Source organism: Oncorhynchus nerka, linkage group LG3, assembly GCF_034236695.1.
Source record: "Oncorhynchus nerka isolate Pitt River linkage group LG3, Oner_Uvic_2.0, whole genome shotgun sequence".
Taxonomy (NCBI): domain Eukaryota; kingdom Metazoa; phylum Chordata; class Actinopteri; order Salmoniformes; family Salmonidae; genus Oncorhynchus; species Oncorhynchus nerka.
This window is the reverse complement of record NC_088398.1, coordinates 19,692,368-19,709,276: the sequence shown is the minus strand read 5'-3', so window position 1 is coordinate 19,709,276 and position 16,909 is coordinate 19,692,368. Positions and strand designations below refer to the sequence as shown.

Genomic DNA, 16,909 nt, shown 5'->3' with positions numbered 1-16,909 from the left:
TATGCAGCATTCTCCTCAAGCTGGGTGTGTACATTAAGCTATTCATCATAACCAGGAAAATGTTGCCCACCTCACTAAAGTGCCTCAGTCACAGCTGTTCCAGCCAATTTAGCATCACTACTTAGTCATGTGGTAATGACACTAAATAAAGGTTACTTTAACTAGACCACAGTTTCCTTTAATTATTCTGCCCGAATTACTCGCTCTTCATAACAGCTATGATTAACATCAGCTTTTACTATGAAAACACACACTGTAGGGCTCTGTACTGTACACCTCCCCACTGGTCGTATACAGTACACAATACTACATATTTTCATACGCAGCAAAATGAAAATGAACACCTCAAAAAATGCACTATACATAAAGTTGTTCACAACATGTTCTTGCCTGTTTGACAACATTAGGGACTGGTTTCCCGTTCACATATTAACCCTAGTCCTGGACAACAACAAAAAAGCTGATGGTGATTCTCCATTGAGCATGCTTTTTAATCCAGCACTAGGCTTAATCTGAGTCTGGGGAAACTTCCTATATGTTTACTGTCACCCTCATGTTCAGAGTGCTTAGTGTCACCATTACATTTTTATTATCATGTTAACACCATGGAGACCAGAGTGTTAGTCAACATCAGAATGTTGAGTGTCCCAGTGACGTTTGGGCCCACAGTGTACAGATCCACACACGCAGTTGTCCTGACTCCTAACCCCAACCCATTATCCCTTTCTGTCTCCTCGACCCCTTACCCCTGGGGAATAGTTCTCTATTAACCTGCCTGTTTTTCGGTTGGACTGACTAACCCTTATCTGCCTCCTTGGTTGAATCTTCCTCTCCTTCTCTTCCCCTTTCCCCCCTGTGAACTCTCTACCCAGTTTCAAAGCCTATGACTGAAACTGTGCTTTTTGTGTGTTTGTTGTCTACAAGCAGTTGTTTCTCTGTGGCTTTAGGCCACTGTTTGGGGACTCTATGGTTCTTCCAGAGCTGCTTTTCTATCCAGACAGTTAATGTTTGTTTCGGGAGTTATGTTAGGGATTGGCTCTGGAATACAGTAGCTTTACCAGGTGCTGAATGGTGAATGCCCTCTTTATTCTCTTTACTTTATTCCTGATGCAACTGCATGTGAAATGTCCCACTGCATGTAGTGCCATGCTTGATTTGATGGTGGATGAGGCTATCAGACACTACTTGAACTATGTCTATTTCAAAGCTGTTTGAAATAGAAAATGTGTCTTTGAACTGTATTATCGCTCATGTTTTGACAGATAATATCAAAGTCAGCGTTGAGTGATGTACTGTACTGAGATATTATGGCAAATTGGCCTAAAGTTTTGAGAATGACACAAATATACATTTTCACAAAGTCTGCTGCCTTAGTTTGTATGATGGCAATTTGCATATACTCCAGAATGTTATGAAGAGTGATTAAATTGCAATTAATTGTAAAGTCACTGTTTGCCATGCAAATTAACTGAATCCCCAAAGAAATATTTCCACTGCATTTCAGCTCTGCCACAAAAGGACCAGTTTACATCATGTCAGTGATTCTCTTGTTAACACAGGTGTGAGTGTTGACGAGGACAAGGCTGGAGATCACTCTGTCATGCTGATTGAGTTCAAATAACTGACTGGAAGCTTCAAAAGAAGGGTGGTGCTTGGAATCATTGTTCTTCCTCTGTCAATCATGGTTACCTGCAAGGAAACAAATGCCATCATCATTGCTTTGCACAAAAAGGGCTTCACAGGCAAGGATATTGCTGGCAGTAAGATTGCACATAAATCAAACATGTATCAGATCATCAAGAACTTAAAAGAGAGCGGTTCAATTGTTGTGAAGAAGGCTTCAGGGCGCCCAAGAAAGTCCAGCAAGCGCCAGGACCGTCTCCCAAAGTTTATTCAGCTGCGGGATTGGGGCACCACCAGTACAGAGCTTGCTCAGGAATGGCAGCAGGCAGGTGTGAGTGCATCTGCACGCACAGTGAGGCGAAGACTTTTGGAGGATGGCCTGGTGTCAAGAAGGGCAGCAAAGAAGCAACTTCTCTCCAGGAAAAACATCAGGGACAGAATGATATTCTGCAAAAGGTACAGGGATTGGACTGCTGAGGACTGGGGTAAAGTAATTTTCTCTGATGAATCCCTTTCCGATTGTTTGGGGCATCCGGAAAAAAAGCTTGTCCGGAGAAGACAAGGTGAGCGCTACCATCAGTCCTGTGTCATGCCAACAGTAAAGCATCCTGAGACCATTCATGTGTGGGGTTGCTTCTCAGCCAAGGGAGTGGGCTCACTCACAATTTTGCCTAAGAACACAGCCATGAATAAAGAGTGGTACCAACACATCCTCCGAGAGCAACTTCTCCCAACCATCCAGGAACAGTTTGGTGACGAGCAATGCCTTTTCCAGCATGATGGAGCACCTTGCCATAAGGCAAAAGTGATAACAAAGTGGCTCGGGAACAAAACATCGATATTTTGGGTTCATGGCCAGGAAACTCCCCAGACCTTAATCCCATTGAGAACTTGTGGTCAGTCCTCAAGAGGCGGGTGGAGAAACAAAAACCCACAAATTCTGACAAACTCCAAGCATTGATTATGCAAGAATGGGCTGCCATCAGTCAGGATGTGGCCCAGAAGTTAATTGACAGCATGCAAAGGTCAACACTGCAAATATTGATTCTTTGCGTCATTGTCAATAAAAGCCTTTGACACTTATGAAATGCTTGTAATTATATTTCAGTATTCCATAGTAACATCTGACAAAAATATCTAAAGACACTGAATCAGCAAACTGTGGAAATTAATATTTTTGTCATTCTCAAAACTTTTGGCCACGACTATGTTATTTGTAATGAGGGATACTTGGAGAAAATCGTATCTCTCTGAAATTAAAATGGATGGCCTTCCCTTAAGTAAAATATATTTTTATCTGACCCTCCCTGAACGTTTGAAAACCTCTCCAATACCCAAAATAATAATTAAAATATTAAGTGGATAGCAAAAAACATCCTTACCATTTACCCTCACTCTTAGGACAGACGAGAGCCTTTTTTGTAAGAATTACAATGCAAAGTAGCCAGAAGGTTGTGGATTCTCAAACCACCACAGACAAGGGTGTGCGAAAAGTATATCCATTATAATAAAAGCACTGCATGAATCTATCCTCTTATTCACTTAGTCTACGAAAAAATGCCTTTTATAAATGCAATTCTATGTCATTTTTATGAAAATGACTGGAGACTAGCAGAATATTTTTTTATACCACAACAGAGCATGACAACGAATGAACGCATGCTGCAGCACCGAAGCCATTTAGATTTAAATTCTGGCTATTGTTAAAAAAGAGGATAGTCTGCTTAGGTCTAAGGCACTGCATCGCAGTATTTGAAGCATCACTACAGACTCGTTTCGATCCCAGGCTGTGTCACAGCCGTCCTTGACCGGGAGACCCATGAGGCGGCGCACAATTGGCCCAGTGTCGTTCGGGTTAGGGGAGGGTTTGGCCAGCTGGGATTTCCTTGTCCTATCGCACTCTAGCGACTCCTTGTGGTGGACCGGGCGCCTGCAAGTGGACTCTGGTCGCCAGTTGGACGGTGTTTCTTCTGACACATTGGTGCGACTGGCTTCCGGATTAAGCGAGCAGTGTGTCAAGAAGCATTGCAGCTTGTTTTGGAGGACACATGGCTCTAGACCTTCACCTCTCCCGAGTACGTGGGCGAGTTGCAGTGATGGGACAAGACTGTAACTACAAATTGGATGTCACGAAATTGGGGAGAAAAAAGTGGTAAAAGTAACACAAAAAAAAGAGGATAGTCTAAGTTTGGAACAGTGCTAAAGTGATCAACTGTTAAAATGTATCGCAACAGAACCAGATACAACTGAAGTACCTGATCATCATTGAATTTGAGAAAAAGCCACTCATTGTTTAACACCGCAGCCACATAACAAGTAGGCCTATATGAACAGTCTATATGAGAAACTATCATATCCTAATTTATTATATTTTATTCCATGATATTGTTGTTACACTAAACCCTCCCCCTGACTGAAATTGAAAACGCATGACCCGCCCCCATTTTCCTCCAGGTAACTAATGTGTACATTTCAATCTCTCCATTAGCACCTTTTTAATTTTTTGACTAGTATTCAACACAAGTCTCCTCAGTGAAACCTCTTGATGCTCTACATGCTTCAGCACACTTCTAATAAAATGGCATCATGTCATTAGCACTCTTTTTCAATTGGACTGAACCAGTTACATTACAGCGTATCATATTACCCCGTGTGTGCATAAATCAAGCCGCGTCCAATTGGTTGGGCACTGATGTGTAATATTATGCATATTCTTAATAATGAGAGTACATGATTGAATTCATTCACATGAACACCCAAACCCCCTTTTGCACACGCTCACACACCACACACACAAACACAGAGCGTTAACTGTGTTCATCATTACCCAAGCATCAGCTATTTGAACTGTCAAAGTACTCCGAATTTTAGTTAGCAGACTCCTGTTCGTGTCTAATTTTGAAAACACTCACAGTGCTTGTAGTATATCAGCCGATGATTTGTTGTTGTGTTTTCCACAGCCGAAAATACATCTCTGGCATTAGTTGGGGTTAATGGTTGCCTGCGAAGCCTGGGGCCATTTTGACTCATTGCGGCACTATGGAATGAAGTACCCTTTAATGGAACTATTACATTCTTCCCTCAGCTGTAGAGAAACAGAAACTAATCAGGCTATTTTGGAACGTCTTTACTTGATGCAAATATAGTACTCAGGAGTCGTTTCCAGTGCCTAGCTACAGTACCCTCAGAAAGTATTCACACCCCTTTTTCAACATTTTGTTGTGTTACAGCATGAATTTTCAAATGGATTAAATTTAGATTTATGGTCACTGGCCTACACACAATACCCCATAATGTCATAGTGGAATTATGTTTTTTGAAATGTTTACCAATTCATAAAAAATTTAAAGCTTTTAATCTTTAAGGACTGGGGAGTTTTTCAAGATAAAAATGAAACATAATGGAGCTAAGCAAGGCAAAATCCTAGAGGAAAACCTGGTTGTCTGCTTTCCACCAGACACTGGGAGATTAATTAACCTTTCAGCAGGACAATAACCTAAAACACAAGGCCAAATCTACACCTGGAGTTGCTTACCAAGAAGACCATAAATGTTCCTGAGTGGCCACGTTACTGTTTTGACTTAAATCTACTTGAAAATCTATGGCAAGACGTGAAAGTTGATGAAGAGTTCTTGAAGAGCTTGAAGAATTCTTAAAATTATGGGCAAATGTTGCACCATCCAGGTATGGAAAGCTCTTAGAGACTTGCCCAGAAAGACTCACAGCTGTAATCGCTGCCAAAGATGTTTCTACAAAGTATTGACAGGGGTGTGAATACTTAATTAAATTAAATATTTCTGTTTTTAATTTTCGATACATTTTGCACATTTCTAAAAACATGTTTCCATTTTGTCATTATTGGGTATTGTGTGTAGATGGATAAGAAAAATAATACATTTGATACATTTTGAATTCAGGCTATAACACAGCAAAATGTAGAGTAAGTACAGGGGTATCAATACTTTCTGAAGGCACTGTAAGTGCCAGCTTGAGCAGAGTATTGACACAATGGAGCAGCAGTGTATTGACACAATCTTTAAAGGGATAGTTCACTTTGAAAACAACATTTGCGTACTGTACCTTGGAATTGTCCCAAAGTCGAGCCGTGTCTATATTCCAACATTCCACGCCATAGTTGAGTATCAGCAATCAAGATTACCAAAAGCACCGTAGTATCCCAGCTCAATAATCAGTTGCTGTCCAGTTTATCCTAAATCCCTGATTCTCAAGACCATCCATTTGTCAACCAACACTGCAGATGGCTAACTGATTCTATGCATACAGTAGAATAAAGCACAGCATGACGCTGATACACTTCTGAGGTATGTAAAGTAGTAGTTCATTTGGGCATTTTATGGAAATAAATGAATCTGTATGATTTATATAGCTATCGGTTTTAAGCATCTCAGAGAAGGGTTAGATGTGAGTCAAAGGTGAAAACCCCTGCTTGCGTTGTTTGTGTTTCACTTCTTTTGTTTTTGTTTGTTTTGGAGTTATTTTATCACCTGTCGAAATAGCACTCCACACTCCAGAATCGCTCCTCGCGCAACCCATCCCCAATTAGTGAAACACAGAACAGACTACAGGTTGCGTATCGCTTTAGCTCAGTTACATAATGCACAGCCTTGTCTATTTTTACCATTATGGTAAAGAGCGTCAAGCGGGGTCCTTCTACGTACCAAAACACAGCTGCTTCTGAGAGCGAGGCTTCAAAACCCACCAGGCTGACAATCTGTCACTCACTTTGACACATCTTTCTCTCTCCATCATCATCTCCCAGCCTCCCCCTTACAATCTGCTCCCTGCACATTCTTTCTCACACTCTATTTCTGTCACTTTTTGTCCCCAGCTTTCTGCCACATTCTTTTTCATTTTATTTTCTCTAGTTCTCTTGCTCGTCTCTTTTCTGTCCTGTTCCGCTCTCTCTCTCTTCCGTTGCCTGGCAGTTTCTTACTGAAGTTATATTTTCTCTCCCTACTGTATCTCTCTCTCTTTGTCGCTCTCTTCCTCTCGAGCATGAATACTTCCAGCTGTCCCCCCTCTCTCTGCCTTTCTGTCACCATTTCTCCTCTCCTTCCCTCCTGTCAAATCTCAACCATATGTGTGTTTACCTTCTTAGAAGACTTGCGAGTTCTTAATGTGTGTGTGTTCCTGTATGTCACGGATTACACGTATAGTAGGCCTCTGTTCAGCAGAGACCATGCTGAACCCACACTTTGGCTAAAGATATAGTGTGACAACCGAGAAAAACAAACATGGAAAAACACTGTTATTAACATTATATAAACCATTGAGAGAAGGTTATTGTTGTTTTGAGTAGCTTAAATTATCCTGCGGCACCATATATCTTTATATACCACACCTATATTTTACTAACATTTTTAATGCAACTCTACCACTACACAGGTGCAGACAACTCCAATGAATGGTCACGTTACATTAAAGCAGCGCTCTCAAACCTTTTTGTTTCACTTCTTTATCAGAGGTGTCATACAATATTGGCTCATAAAATGATTAATTTGACCATTTTTAAAGGTATTTTCTTTCAACACTGTATTGAGGCAATGCTTTATCGTCAACTGTTTGCCTGCATGCTATGCCTCCTGTGCGACATCTAACAGCACACCAGTCCCCCCCATGCCATGATTCAGTGGGTATTAATTTCACTGTGACCATGCCACCATATGTCACGCATACGGCCCGATTGAGTCATCCACTCCAGCCCCAAACGTGTTGTGACAGGTTGTGCGTGGGGTTGGAGATCTGTGTATCCCCACTGTGTCGCTTGACTCATAGCTCCTCAGCCATGTGGAACCCTTCAATAGTCATAGGGTCCTGGTCAGGGTTCCCAGATGAGTCACAGGACTGGGAGCTGGGAGCCACAGGGAGGCTGGGGGAAGCCACACAGAGATATGGGCATCCTGGCCTGTATTATTCATAAAACCCCCATGCTGCCACACTGCCTCGGCTCACTCTGACACACTGGCCTAGGACAGATAGGATAAACGAAGCATCGCCATGCCAACGCCATAGAAATATAGATATAGATGGATATAGCACTTGAATGGATAGAACTCGCGATTTCAAAGCAGCACGTCAAACTTACTCTGTGAATTTAACATTATCGCCAGGAGGATGTGATCGTACAGTATTTTGCATCTCTCTATAGGGGAATGGCACTCAGTACTCTACTCACTGATGTAGAGCAAATGGCCCAATTGATAGTGATATAGAGCTTTGCAGTGCTCTAAAAGCCTTTACTTCCTGATAGCGCTGAGAGAGAGACAGGGAGCAGACACTTCTCCTGTAACTTTGTGACCTACATATAACTTTCTATCAACACCAGGCAAAGAGACACTCGTGTCGGCAGCTCCTTCAAGACCAAAGAACCAATCCTTGTTTGATGCTAATTCTGCCCCATCTTCTCTCTGTTTGTATTAAGAGGCTGTCGAAGACAAACGGTAATGGTGACAAGTACCCTTTAGAGCAGTGGTCACCAAACTACGGCCCGCGGGCCGGATACGGCCCGTCAGCACATTTGGCCCGGCCCTCTGAACAATACCAGAGACGCTATCGAATTTTTTTCCTATTTGGCCTCCAGAAAAAAAATCCTAGGCCCGGCCCTGTCAAAGAGAGAACGGAATAATGGCGAAAAGGTTAGGTAAGAGAAAAATTTATTCAGAATGCAGGGTATTTAACCTGCAGTGGACAAACAATTTTGTTTTTGTTCAATGCAAAGAAAAGGCTGTTTGTCTCATCTGTCAAGAGACGGTGGCGGTATTCAAAGAATACAATCTTCGCCGACACTATGAATCCCGTCACAAAGACAAGTACGATAGCTTGCAAGGCCAAATACGAGCAGACAAACTCTCAAAGCTAAAAAGTGGACTACTATCTCAGCAGAATACATTTGTACGCCAAGCTCAGCTGAACCAGGCATCCTTTCGGGCCAGCTTTCGGGTTGCTAAACTGATAGCAAGAAGTGGTAAGCCTTTCACTGACGGAGAGTTTGTTAAGAAATGTATGGATGCTGTCGCGGAGGAGGTGTGTCCCGAGAAGAAAGATGCATTTAATGCCGTAAGTCTGTCAGCGAGTACAATCACCAGACGCGTTGAAGAAATCGGGAGTAATGTGTATGCCCAGCTGCAGCAGAAGACGAAAGAATTTGACTTTTTTTCATTAGCACTGGATGAGAGCACGGACGTGCAAGACACAGCGCAACTGCTCATTTTTATTCGTGGAGTTAGCGCAAACTTTGAGATATGCGAGGAGCTGGCAGCCCTCCAAAGTCTCAAAGGGACTACAACGGGAGAGGATATTTTTGACAAAGTGTGCCAAACCATGGAGAAGTTGGACCTGGACTGGTCAAAGCTAGCTAGCATCACGACTGACGGGGCTCCTAGCATGGTGGGCGAAACTCGCGGTCTAATAGGACGCATGAACCGGGAGTTGGAAAAAGGGGTCTCACCGCCCGCTACGAGTCCACTGCCTAATTCACCAGCAAGCACTGTGCTGCAAAGTGTTGAAGTGGGATTCTGTAATGAAGGTTGTGGTGTCGTGCATAAACTTCATCAGAGCAAAGGGACTTAAACACAGGCAGTTCCAAGAATTCCTGTCTGAACTGGAGTCTACGCACGGAGATGTGCTGTACTACACAGAGGTCCGATGGCTGAGCCAGGGCAGAGTTTTGAGGCGTTTTTACGAGCTGCTACCCGAAATTAACGCATTTCTTCATTTAAAAGACAAAACGGTCCCAGAGCTGATCGACCCAGAATGGAAATGGCACCTCGCATTTTTAACAGACGTGACAGAAATACTTAACAGCCTTAACTTGCAGCTACAAGGCGAGGGGAAACTCATTTGCGACATGTATTCACACATAAAAGCATTTGAGGTGAAATTAGCGCTGCTTTTGGAACAAGTGAAAAAGCGCAACTTCGTCCATCTTCCTGCTACCCAAAACCTGTCGACAGAGAACCCAGCGGTCCCGTTCCCAGCTGAAAAGTGCTTGGAAGCACTGGAAATGCTGAAGGCGGAGTTCGGTGTGCGATTCAGTGAACTACATGTTCATGCAAAAGAAATCCGTCTTTTTCAGAACCCCTTTGTTGCCGACATTGATGAAGCCCAGCCTTCATATCAGTTTGAGTTGGCTGAGTTACAGAACTGTGATGTTCTGAAAGACGCATTCAAGCCCAACAGTCTCATTGACTTCTATGCCGCCCTCCCAAACGACACATATCCAAACATCAAAAAACACGCAATGAAAATGTCCACAGTTTTTGGCAGCACGTATATCTGCGAGAAAACCTTTTCTCGCATGAAACTGCTGAAAACCCCGATGAGATCAAGATTGACAGATGAACATTTGCATCAGTGCTTGAGACTGGCTGTAACTAGAATGGAACCTGATATTCAACTTCTCACCAGCCAGATGCAGGCCCACAGTTCACACTGATGAACATATATAGGTAAGCTCACTTTTCTGACTTGAATGAGTCATTCTGAGCATAAACAAATATAATCATAATAAAATCTACTGGGATAAAATCCATCTTTACAACCATACTGGTAGTGAAATGTATTGTGCTGTGTAGGTGCTGTATCACTTAGTTCAGTTTCTCAACCTGCTTCTTTTGTGGTTTTCACAGGGAAGTTGATGAGAGAGAGCTGCAAACAGCGGTGTCTACAAGCCTACTGGAACCTACAAAAGGATTATAAGGAAGGAACACAAGAACTTTAAGAGACTGCTCATATGTGTCAGAGAGATTCTGCTCTGACAACTGAGCTGAACTTTTATCTGTTAAGATTGTGCATGGCACGACAGAAAGTTAATGTTCCATGGCTTTTTTTTCTATGAAGAACCCAGAGAGAGTTATTTAGTTATTATTTATTTCCTGTTTTTGCTGTGAAGAACTCAGAGAGGGTTATTTAGTTATTATTTATTTCATTAATAGTGTTATTATTTGTTTCCTGACTTTTTTTCTGTAAAGAACCTGGAAAGGGTTATTTGGTTATGTGTGGCTTTCTGGAAAACAATACATTTTTTAAGCTCCCCTACGATCGTCACACTTTTTCTGTTACAAACTGACACCGGCCCCCCATCAGAGAAGGGAAAAGTTATGTGGCCCTCACAGGAAAAAGTTTGGGGACCCCTGCTTTAGAGTTACTAGCAAAGTGCCAGGAGCTTCAAGGCTGATGTCTGTGCTCCTCTATTGACACATTGAGATTTTCCCCGTTGTGCTTTTGTTACTTGTATAGATTCATGACGAGTTTGTGCTTGAAGCTGCAGTGGAGATTTGCTACTCATTTCTTCAGCCTACAGTGTGTGTGTGTGCACTGCATACCTGTTCTTCACATTCAGAATATACCTGAGGACATACTGTGTGTGCACTGCATACCTGTTCTCCACATTCAGAATATACCTGAGGACATACTGTGTGTGCACTGCATACCTGTTCTTCACATTCAGAATATACCTGAGGACATACTGTGTGTGCACTGCATACCTGTTCTCCACATTCAGAATATACCTGAGGACATACTGTGTGTGCACTGCATACCTGTTCTTCACATTCAGAATATACCTGAGGACATACTGTGTGTGCACTGCATACCTGTTCTTCACATTCAGAATATACCTGAGGACATACTGTGTGTACTGCATACCTGTTCTCCACATTCAGAATATACCTGAGGACATACTGTGTGTGTACTGCATACCTGTTCTCCACATTCAGAATATACCTGAGGACATACTGTGTGTGCACTGCATACCTGTTCTTCACATTCAGAATATACCTGAGGACATACTGTGTGTGCCCTGCATACTTGTTCTCCACATATATACCTAATGATATACACACACACTTGACCTAAAATCATTTTTTTTTAAATGAATGTATCCAAGGTCATTCTGTGCTGTGTTCTGCATGTACTGTAGATTCATGTGAGTTATTATTCACATCTCCCTTTCCCTTATAAATGAATGAATATCTTTCAAATTATATTGGTATGCTGCCTGCATTTACCCTCACACACTCCAGTTTTCGACCCAACAATGTTTTTCTTATTCAGACAGAATCATGTATTGGCAACCTATTTGAACAAAACCCATTTAAAGAAATGATGAAGTGTAAGACACTGCTGTCATTGAAGTTGTTGTACGAGATGTTTGATTCCGCTAAACGCCTAATTGTAAATTCCCTCAGTGAAATTCCCTTCTAATCAAGTGCCCTCACTCTGTTAAAGCTGAAGCATGTGGTAACTCTTTGTAATTTCATCGAAAGAGAGAAACCCTCGACAAGTCTCTCTTGGGCCCAATCATTTAGACCCCCCCCCCCCCCCCCCCTCCTCATCATCTTCAACATCCCATCACCACAGTTACGTCTAAAGCTGGCACTATCATTGCCCATTACTGCCTAACCTGAGCTCTCATTACGGGATGCAATTAGCCTATTTGAGACACCTGCATTTCTCCTCCCAGTGCGGGCCAATTCCCCTCCCCAGACTTATCAATTTCACAGAGACTATCATTAAGGTTGGAGAAGGGCCTGACACCACAGATGGCAGCAGCCTTTGTAAATGAGCTCTGATTGTGAGAGAGGTGGCTAGTATCACTCCTCCTGTCGAATCTCAGATGACATTAGGCAAATATAGTGGCAGGGTCACACCATCCAAGGGCGTTTTCATAGTGCTGAGATAACCTTGAGATTTTCAGGTGCTTAGTTGCGGCAGTTCAGATGTTTTCCCAAACAAAAATTTGAATCAGTCAGACTCTCGTTCAATTAAAGAGTGATGTATTCTATGAGCTAGTTAGTCGAGTTGGTTATTTTTGGCAAGTTCATCGCAGGTGCACTCACCCTGATCCATGCATTTCAAATCACAGCCAGTGTGAAAGACATCAGACTCCTGCCAGTGCACCCATCAATATTTAAAGCCCAAACTCATTTTGGAGTTGATTTCTCACTGACTGGGGAGCTCTTGCCCTCTGCCACTCTTTGCAGTTGGAGACGAAAGATGAGGTCTTGGCAAGAAATAGTTTATTGATTCATTAACAGAGGGAGGAAAGCCAAGGGGCTAGTTCCAACACCTCTGCAATGCTGCTTCCCACGTAGTAGAGCTTCTGTAAACACAACCAGTATTTTCCAGCTGCTGCCTGCTTGACCTCATAGAAATGATAGTCTCTTCTAGGTATCTGGTTTTATTACACTAAAGACCATTTTGTTCTCACTCTCTTTTTCTGTGAAGGTGTCCGACGGCCTCCCGAGATGGAGAAGACCAACCACAGTGTCCACTACACCCTGCTGATCGCCTGTGTGCTGGTGGCCTTTGTCCTTGGAGCCTTCCTCTCAGGTTTTCTGGTCTCCTGCTACTGCAACCACACCGGCAACAAGACCAAGAGGCTGGCCAAGGACCCGGAGGCCCCCATCCCTCACGCCCTGTCCCTACGCAGCCTGGCCAAGCTCAATGGCCTGCTGGACAGCCAGAACAAGGAGGATAAAATGGAGGTGTCCTCGCCCAAGCTCTACAACTCCTTCTTCCAGAACGGGAAGGAGCATCGTCAAGGAGCACCCAGACGGAATGGTGGTCACCACCCAGGGATGACCATGGGAGACCTGGTTCACCCCCATCAACTACACCACTCTTCGGAGCTCTCTGGTCTTCCCACCCCAGACTCCACCCCTGAACTGCCCATCAAGAACATGAAGGCTTTCAAGAACCAGTGGGAGAAGAACCAGAACTGCAACAATGCCAAGGAGCCCAAGTCCCACAACATGGGACAAGGTTCCAGGCCCAGCTCAGGCCTGCTCCACCAGCAGATCTACCCCTACTCTCACAGCTTCTCCAATGGGCAAGCTCTGGCCAATGGGCATGCCTTGGTCGGTGGACCCCAGCACCTGGAGGAGCGCAAGATCCACAATACTGAGCGCATGTTGGTCCAGCAGCCTTACCCCTGCTACCCGCAGAAGGTGATGGAGGTCACATCGCTGGACGAGCTGCTCAAACACATCCACGAGGCCAACTCCAGCAAGAACACCCAGGTCATGACTTCATCCGGCCTGTCAGCCAGCGGCGGGTGCCATGGGAGTCAACTAGCTTTTGCCAACCGCATCCAGCCGCACATCCCAGAGACCGAGTCGGCGCCTTACTACAGCTCGTCCACCCTGCCCCGAGACAGCCTGACCCGCCGCATGGACGTACCTCCGGACATGCCCCCTCACCACCAGTCCACCCTGGAGCGGAGGCACTCTTCCCAGAGACACTCACTGATTACCGCTGCCACTAAGATTGCCAACGGAGGGGGTGGTGGAGGGATGGTTCACCGACAGCAAAGCTTCAGCCAGCGTAACGGCCACCAGCACCAACCACCCCCTATGCTGGCTCGAATGAACTCCACCGGCAGCGCCTGCGAGATCCACTACCCGCTCATCCCCAATGGGTACCTGACACGCCAGCAGAGCTACAATGGAGAGCAACAGGAGGATACCGGAGGATACCTCCACCGAGGAGCCATAGTCCGCCGGACCACCTCCCTCAAACCCGACGTCCCTCCCAAACCCCTCTTCATCCCTGCCTCCTCTCCCGTCAACCAACAGGGAAACTTCAACTACTGAGGAGAGGAGGAGAACAGGACAAGAGTGACTGTGCCTCGTCCTCTCCTCTCAATGGGTGAAAAGTGGAAGACGTGCCCTTGATTTTATGGCAGCCATTCTCGCTGTCGACAAACCTCAAACAAACTTGTGATTTCCCCCTTTTTGTCCAATTGAATATCTTTGTACCATATTGGTATTGCTCAACTACTTGCTTATAGAAGGTGAGGGACTATGGTTGGTGAAACGCGACCCCCTTACATTATGCTGCCAATGTCCTCAGTGTGGATTTACCATGCAACTTAGTTATGGAAGGGTTTGCCATCAAACATCGGACATCTTAAGATTGAATCTAGAGCTTCTTGCGATGCCTATGAAACTTGCTTTTGCTTACCTTTTCTTATGTAGTGTTGACAAACAGTCCTGATCCCCCTAACGTGTTTCTATATATGCATGTGTGTGTATATATATGTGTGTTTATATCTACACCGTATATGTATACATATACATATGCAGTATATGTATCCCGTAAAATGACATCAACAAAACTCCTTTAAAGGTAGCTCTGTCTTTTTGCCTTACTTTGAAACTGAACCCATTATGTTGAAATACATTACTGGTTGGTGTTTGGCATCTCAAATAGAAGTTCTCGAAATGAGGCAAGGCCCCGCCTGCCCATAGTTTCAGCATGGTTAGTATGTGGACTAGGAGAATAAGTAATCATTTACCATATTAACAAGTTCATGGTGAATGTACTACTCTCATTCAAAAAAAGAGCCAATATGGTGGATACTGACAAGCAAAGGAAACCACTCAAAGCAACTATGCTAGGCGGTTCTCTTTTTTCGAAAATGGAGACCCTACTATCCTGCCAAGTCCTGAGAAACAGATGAAAGGCATTAATACAGCTGGTCTATGAAGTACGGTCTACTACAATTCCTAAAGAATGTTTTTATCACATTGGTGCTTAGTTGATCCTCGTAAATTCTAATATAATTATCATGTATCACACCCAAAGAGGACCAGACACTCAACCCCCAAAGAATCAGGATCAAGATCAGACCATCCACCCCCAAAAAACACAACATGGTACAGACAGCAGTTATTATAATTATTCACTTTGGCTATTGGTTGTAAATAAAGGAATAATACTAGCCAAATGTTAATTGTATGTGTAAATGTGTGCCTTATTTAATATAGTATGTGGTATGGGGTAGGGGTAAATGCAAGGCGCCAAGATGCTATATAATAGGTGTTAGATTTTTTTTTTTGTTATGGTCGTTCGGAATGTGTCATATCTATTGTAGATTTGTATTTCTAACTAGGGTTTTTGATATCCCTGAATTGTGATCCTGCCAGCCCTGGCATAGCGACTACCACAGCTTGAGGCTGCATCTTTTTTGTTTGCCTCCTTTTCACGTGTTTTCACTGGGTTGGCTTTTTCCCTGATTTGCTAACTTTACCTTTTGATTGTTTGTAGCACACAGCAGGCTACTCAATAGATTAAAAGTGGGGACATCAGTCCCTCAGATGTTAAGATTATTCAGGCTCTCTGATACTCCCTACATATCACTTGGTCTCAACCTCAACACCACAGGTAGCGAAAAAGATCACAAGGTTGGGATTTAGTGTTTTCTTGTCTGATCAGAAGATGTTATAATTGTTTTAAGTAGAAATTGAATGGACTCCCTGATCTGATGAGCGTAGACCGGAAGCGTCTGCCGGGCGTTCTCCTCAGGGAGAGAGAGGGAAAGCAGTCAGATTGGCCTCAGAAATACCACTCCCTCTGGAACTCTCTGCTGTTGCACTTTCTGGGCTACTTCATCGGTTACTGGATTCATGGTCAATTATTTGAGAGAGAAAAAAACACTATTACTGTATCTGAAAATACTATTTATGCCCTAGATTCATGAAGCTGGTCTGACCCCAAGTTTACCATTCACACTTGAATTCACCTTGGGCTGACTAATAGATACATGAGCATAAACTACAACATTCGTTATAGATGGCTACATTCTTGCGTTTTAGACAAACTAGTTGTGTAGATGCAACACACGCATAAGTGGAATCCTCACAGACCATATGGATCCCTCCCATTACACATGAAACCAGTATTTTATTTTGAATGTGACCATATCTCATAACAGGAAAAGGGCAGCTACAGTACTTATTGGTGAGTTGAAGTGAAGTTTATTTGAGTTTGCATTGAGATTGTATGGGAAAGGGAATGGTCTATTTGACTTTTAATAGCTTTCAGTATTGCACAGAGTGTAAATACATTACCTTGTGGGGGGGGGGGGGGGACTCGTTGATTCAGAATGTCTTCATTCTCTTGGCAGAAGCTCTTGGGCTTTTATGAATTTGGTCTCACAGAATACCATTGTATGTCTCTTATAATAGAAATAAAAGAAAATACATTACAAGTGTGTCACTGACTCTGTGTGTCACGTTATTCTCACATAGAAGTTACCTGCGTTTTATTGCAAAAGTATTTAACCTCTTTATAAAGCATTGTCAAGAGTAGGGTTGAATAGTGGGAACAGGGTTACCGAGACTTCCCGCCCAAACCCACTCCCTTTTCCCCGGGATAAATAACTGCGAAAAACCCTTCAATTGTAATAAATTATTTCTATCAACAACAGGACATGAAATTGAACTGTTAAATTGTATCTGGCTAAATCTGGCTTCTCACCGGC

General features: G+C 43.4%; 1 protein-coding gene across 3 annotated transcripts in view; it reads left to right on the top strand.

Moving 5' to 3' along the window:
* Positions 1-16,641, top strand: part of LOC115103865 (semaphorin-6D-like) — a 182,490-nt gene extending 165,849 nt beyond the window's left edge. For all 3 annotated transcript variants that reach the window (XM_029624887.2, XM_029624895.2, XM_029624876.2), the window contains one exon: positions 12,871-16,641. In XM_029624887.2, coding sequence (XP_029480747.1) covers positions 12,871-14,237 — 1,367 coding nt within the window. In that variant the 3' untranslated portion in view covers positions 14,238-16,641. The remainder of the gene's footprint in view (positions 1-12,870) is intronic.
* Positions 16,642-16,909: the final 268 nt, after the last annotated feature.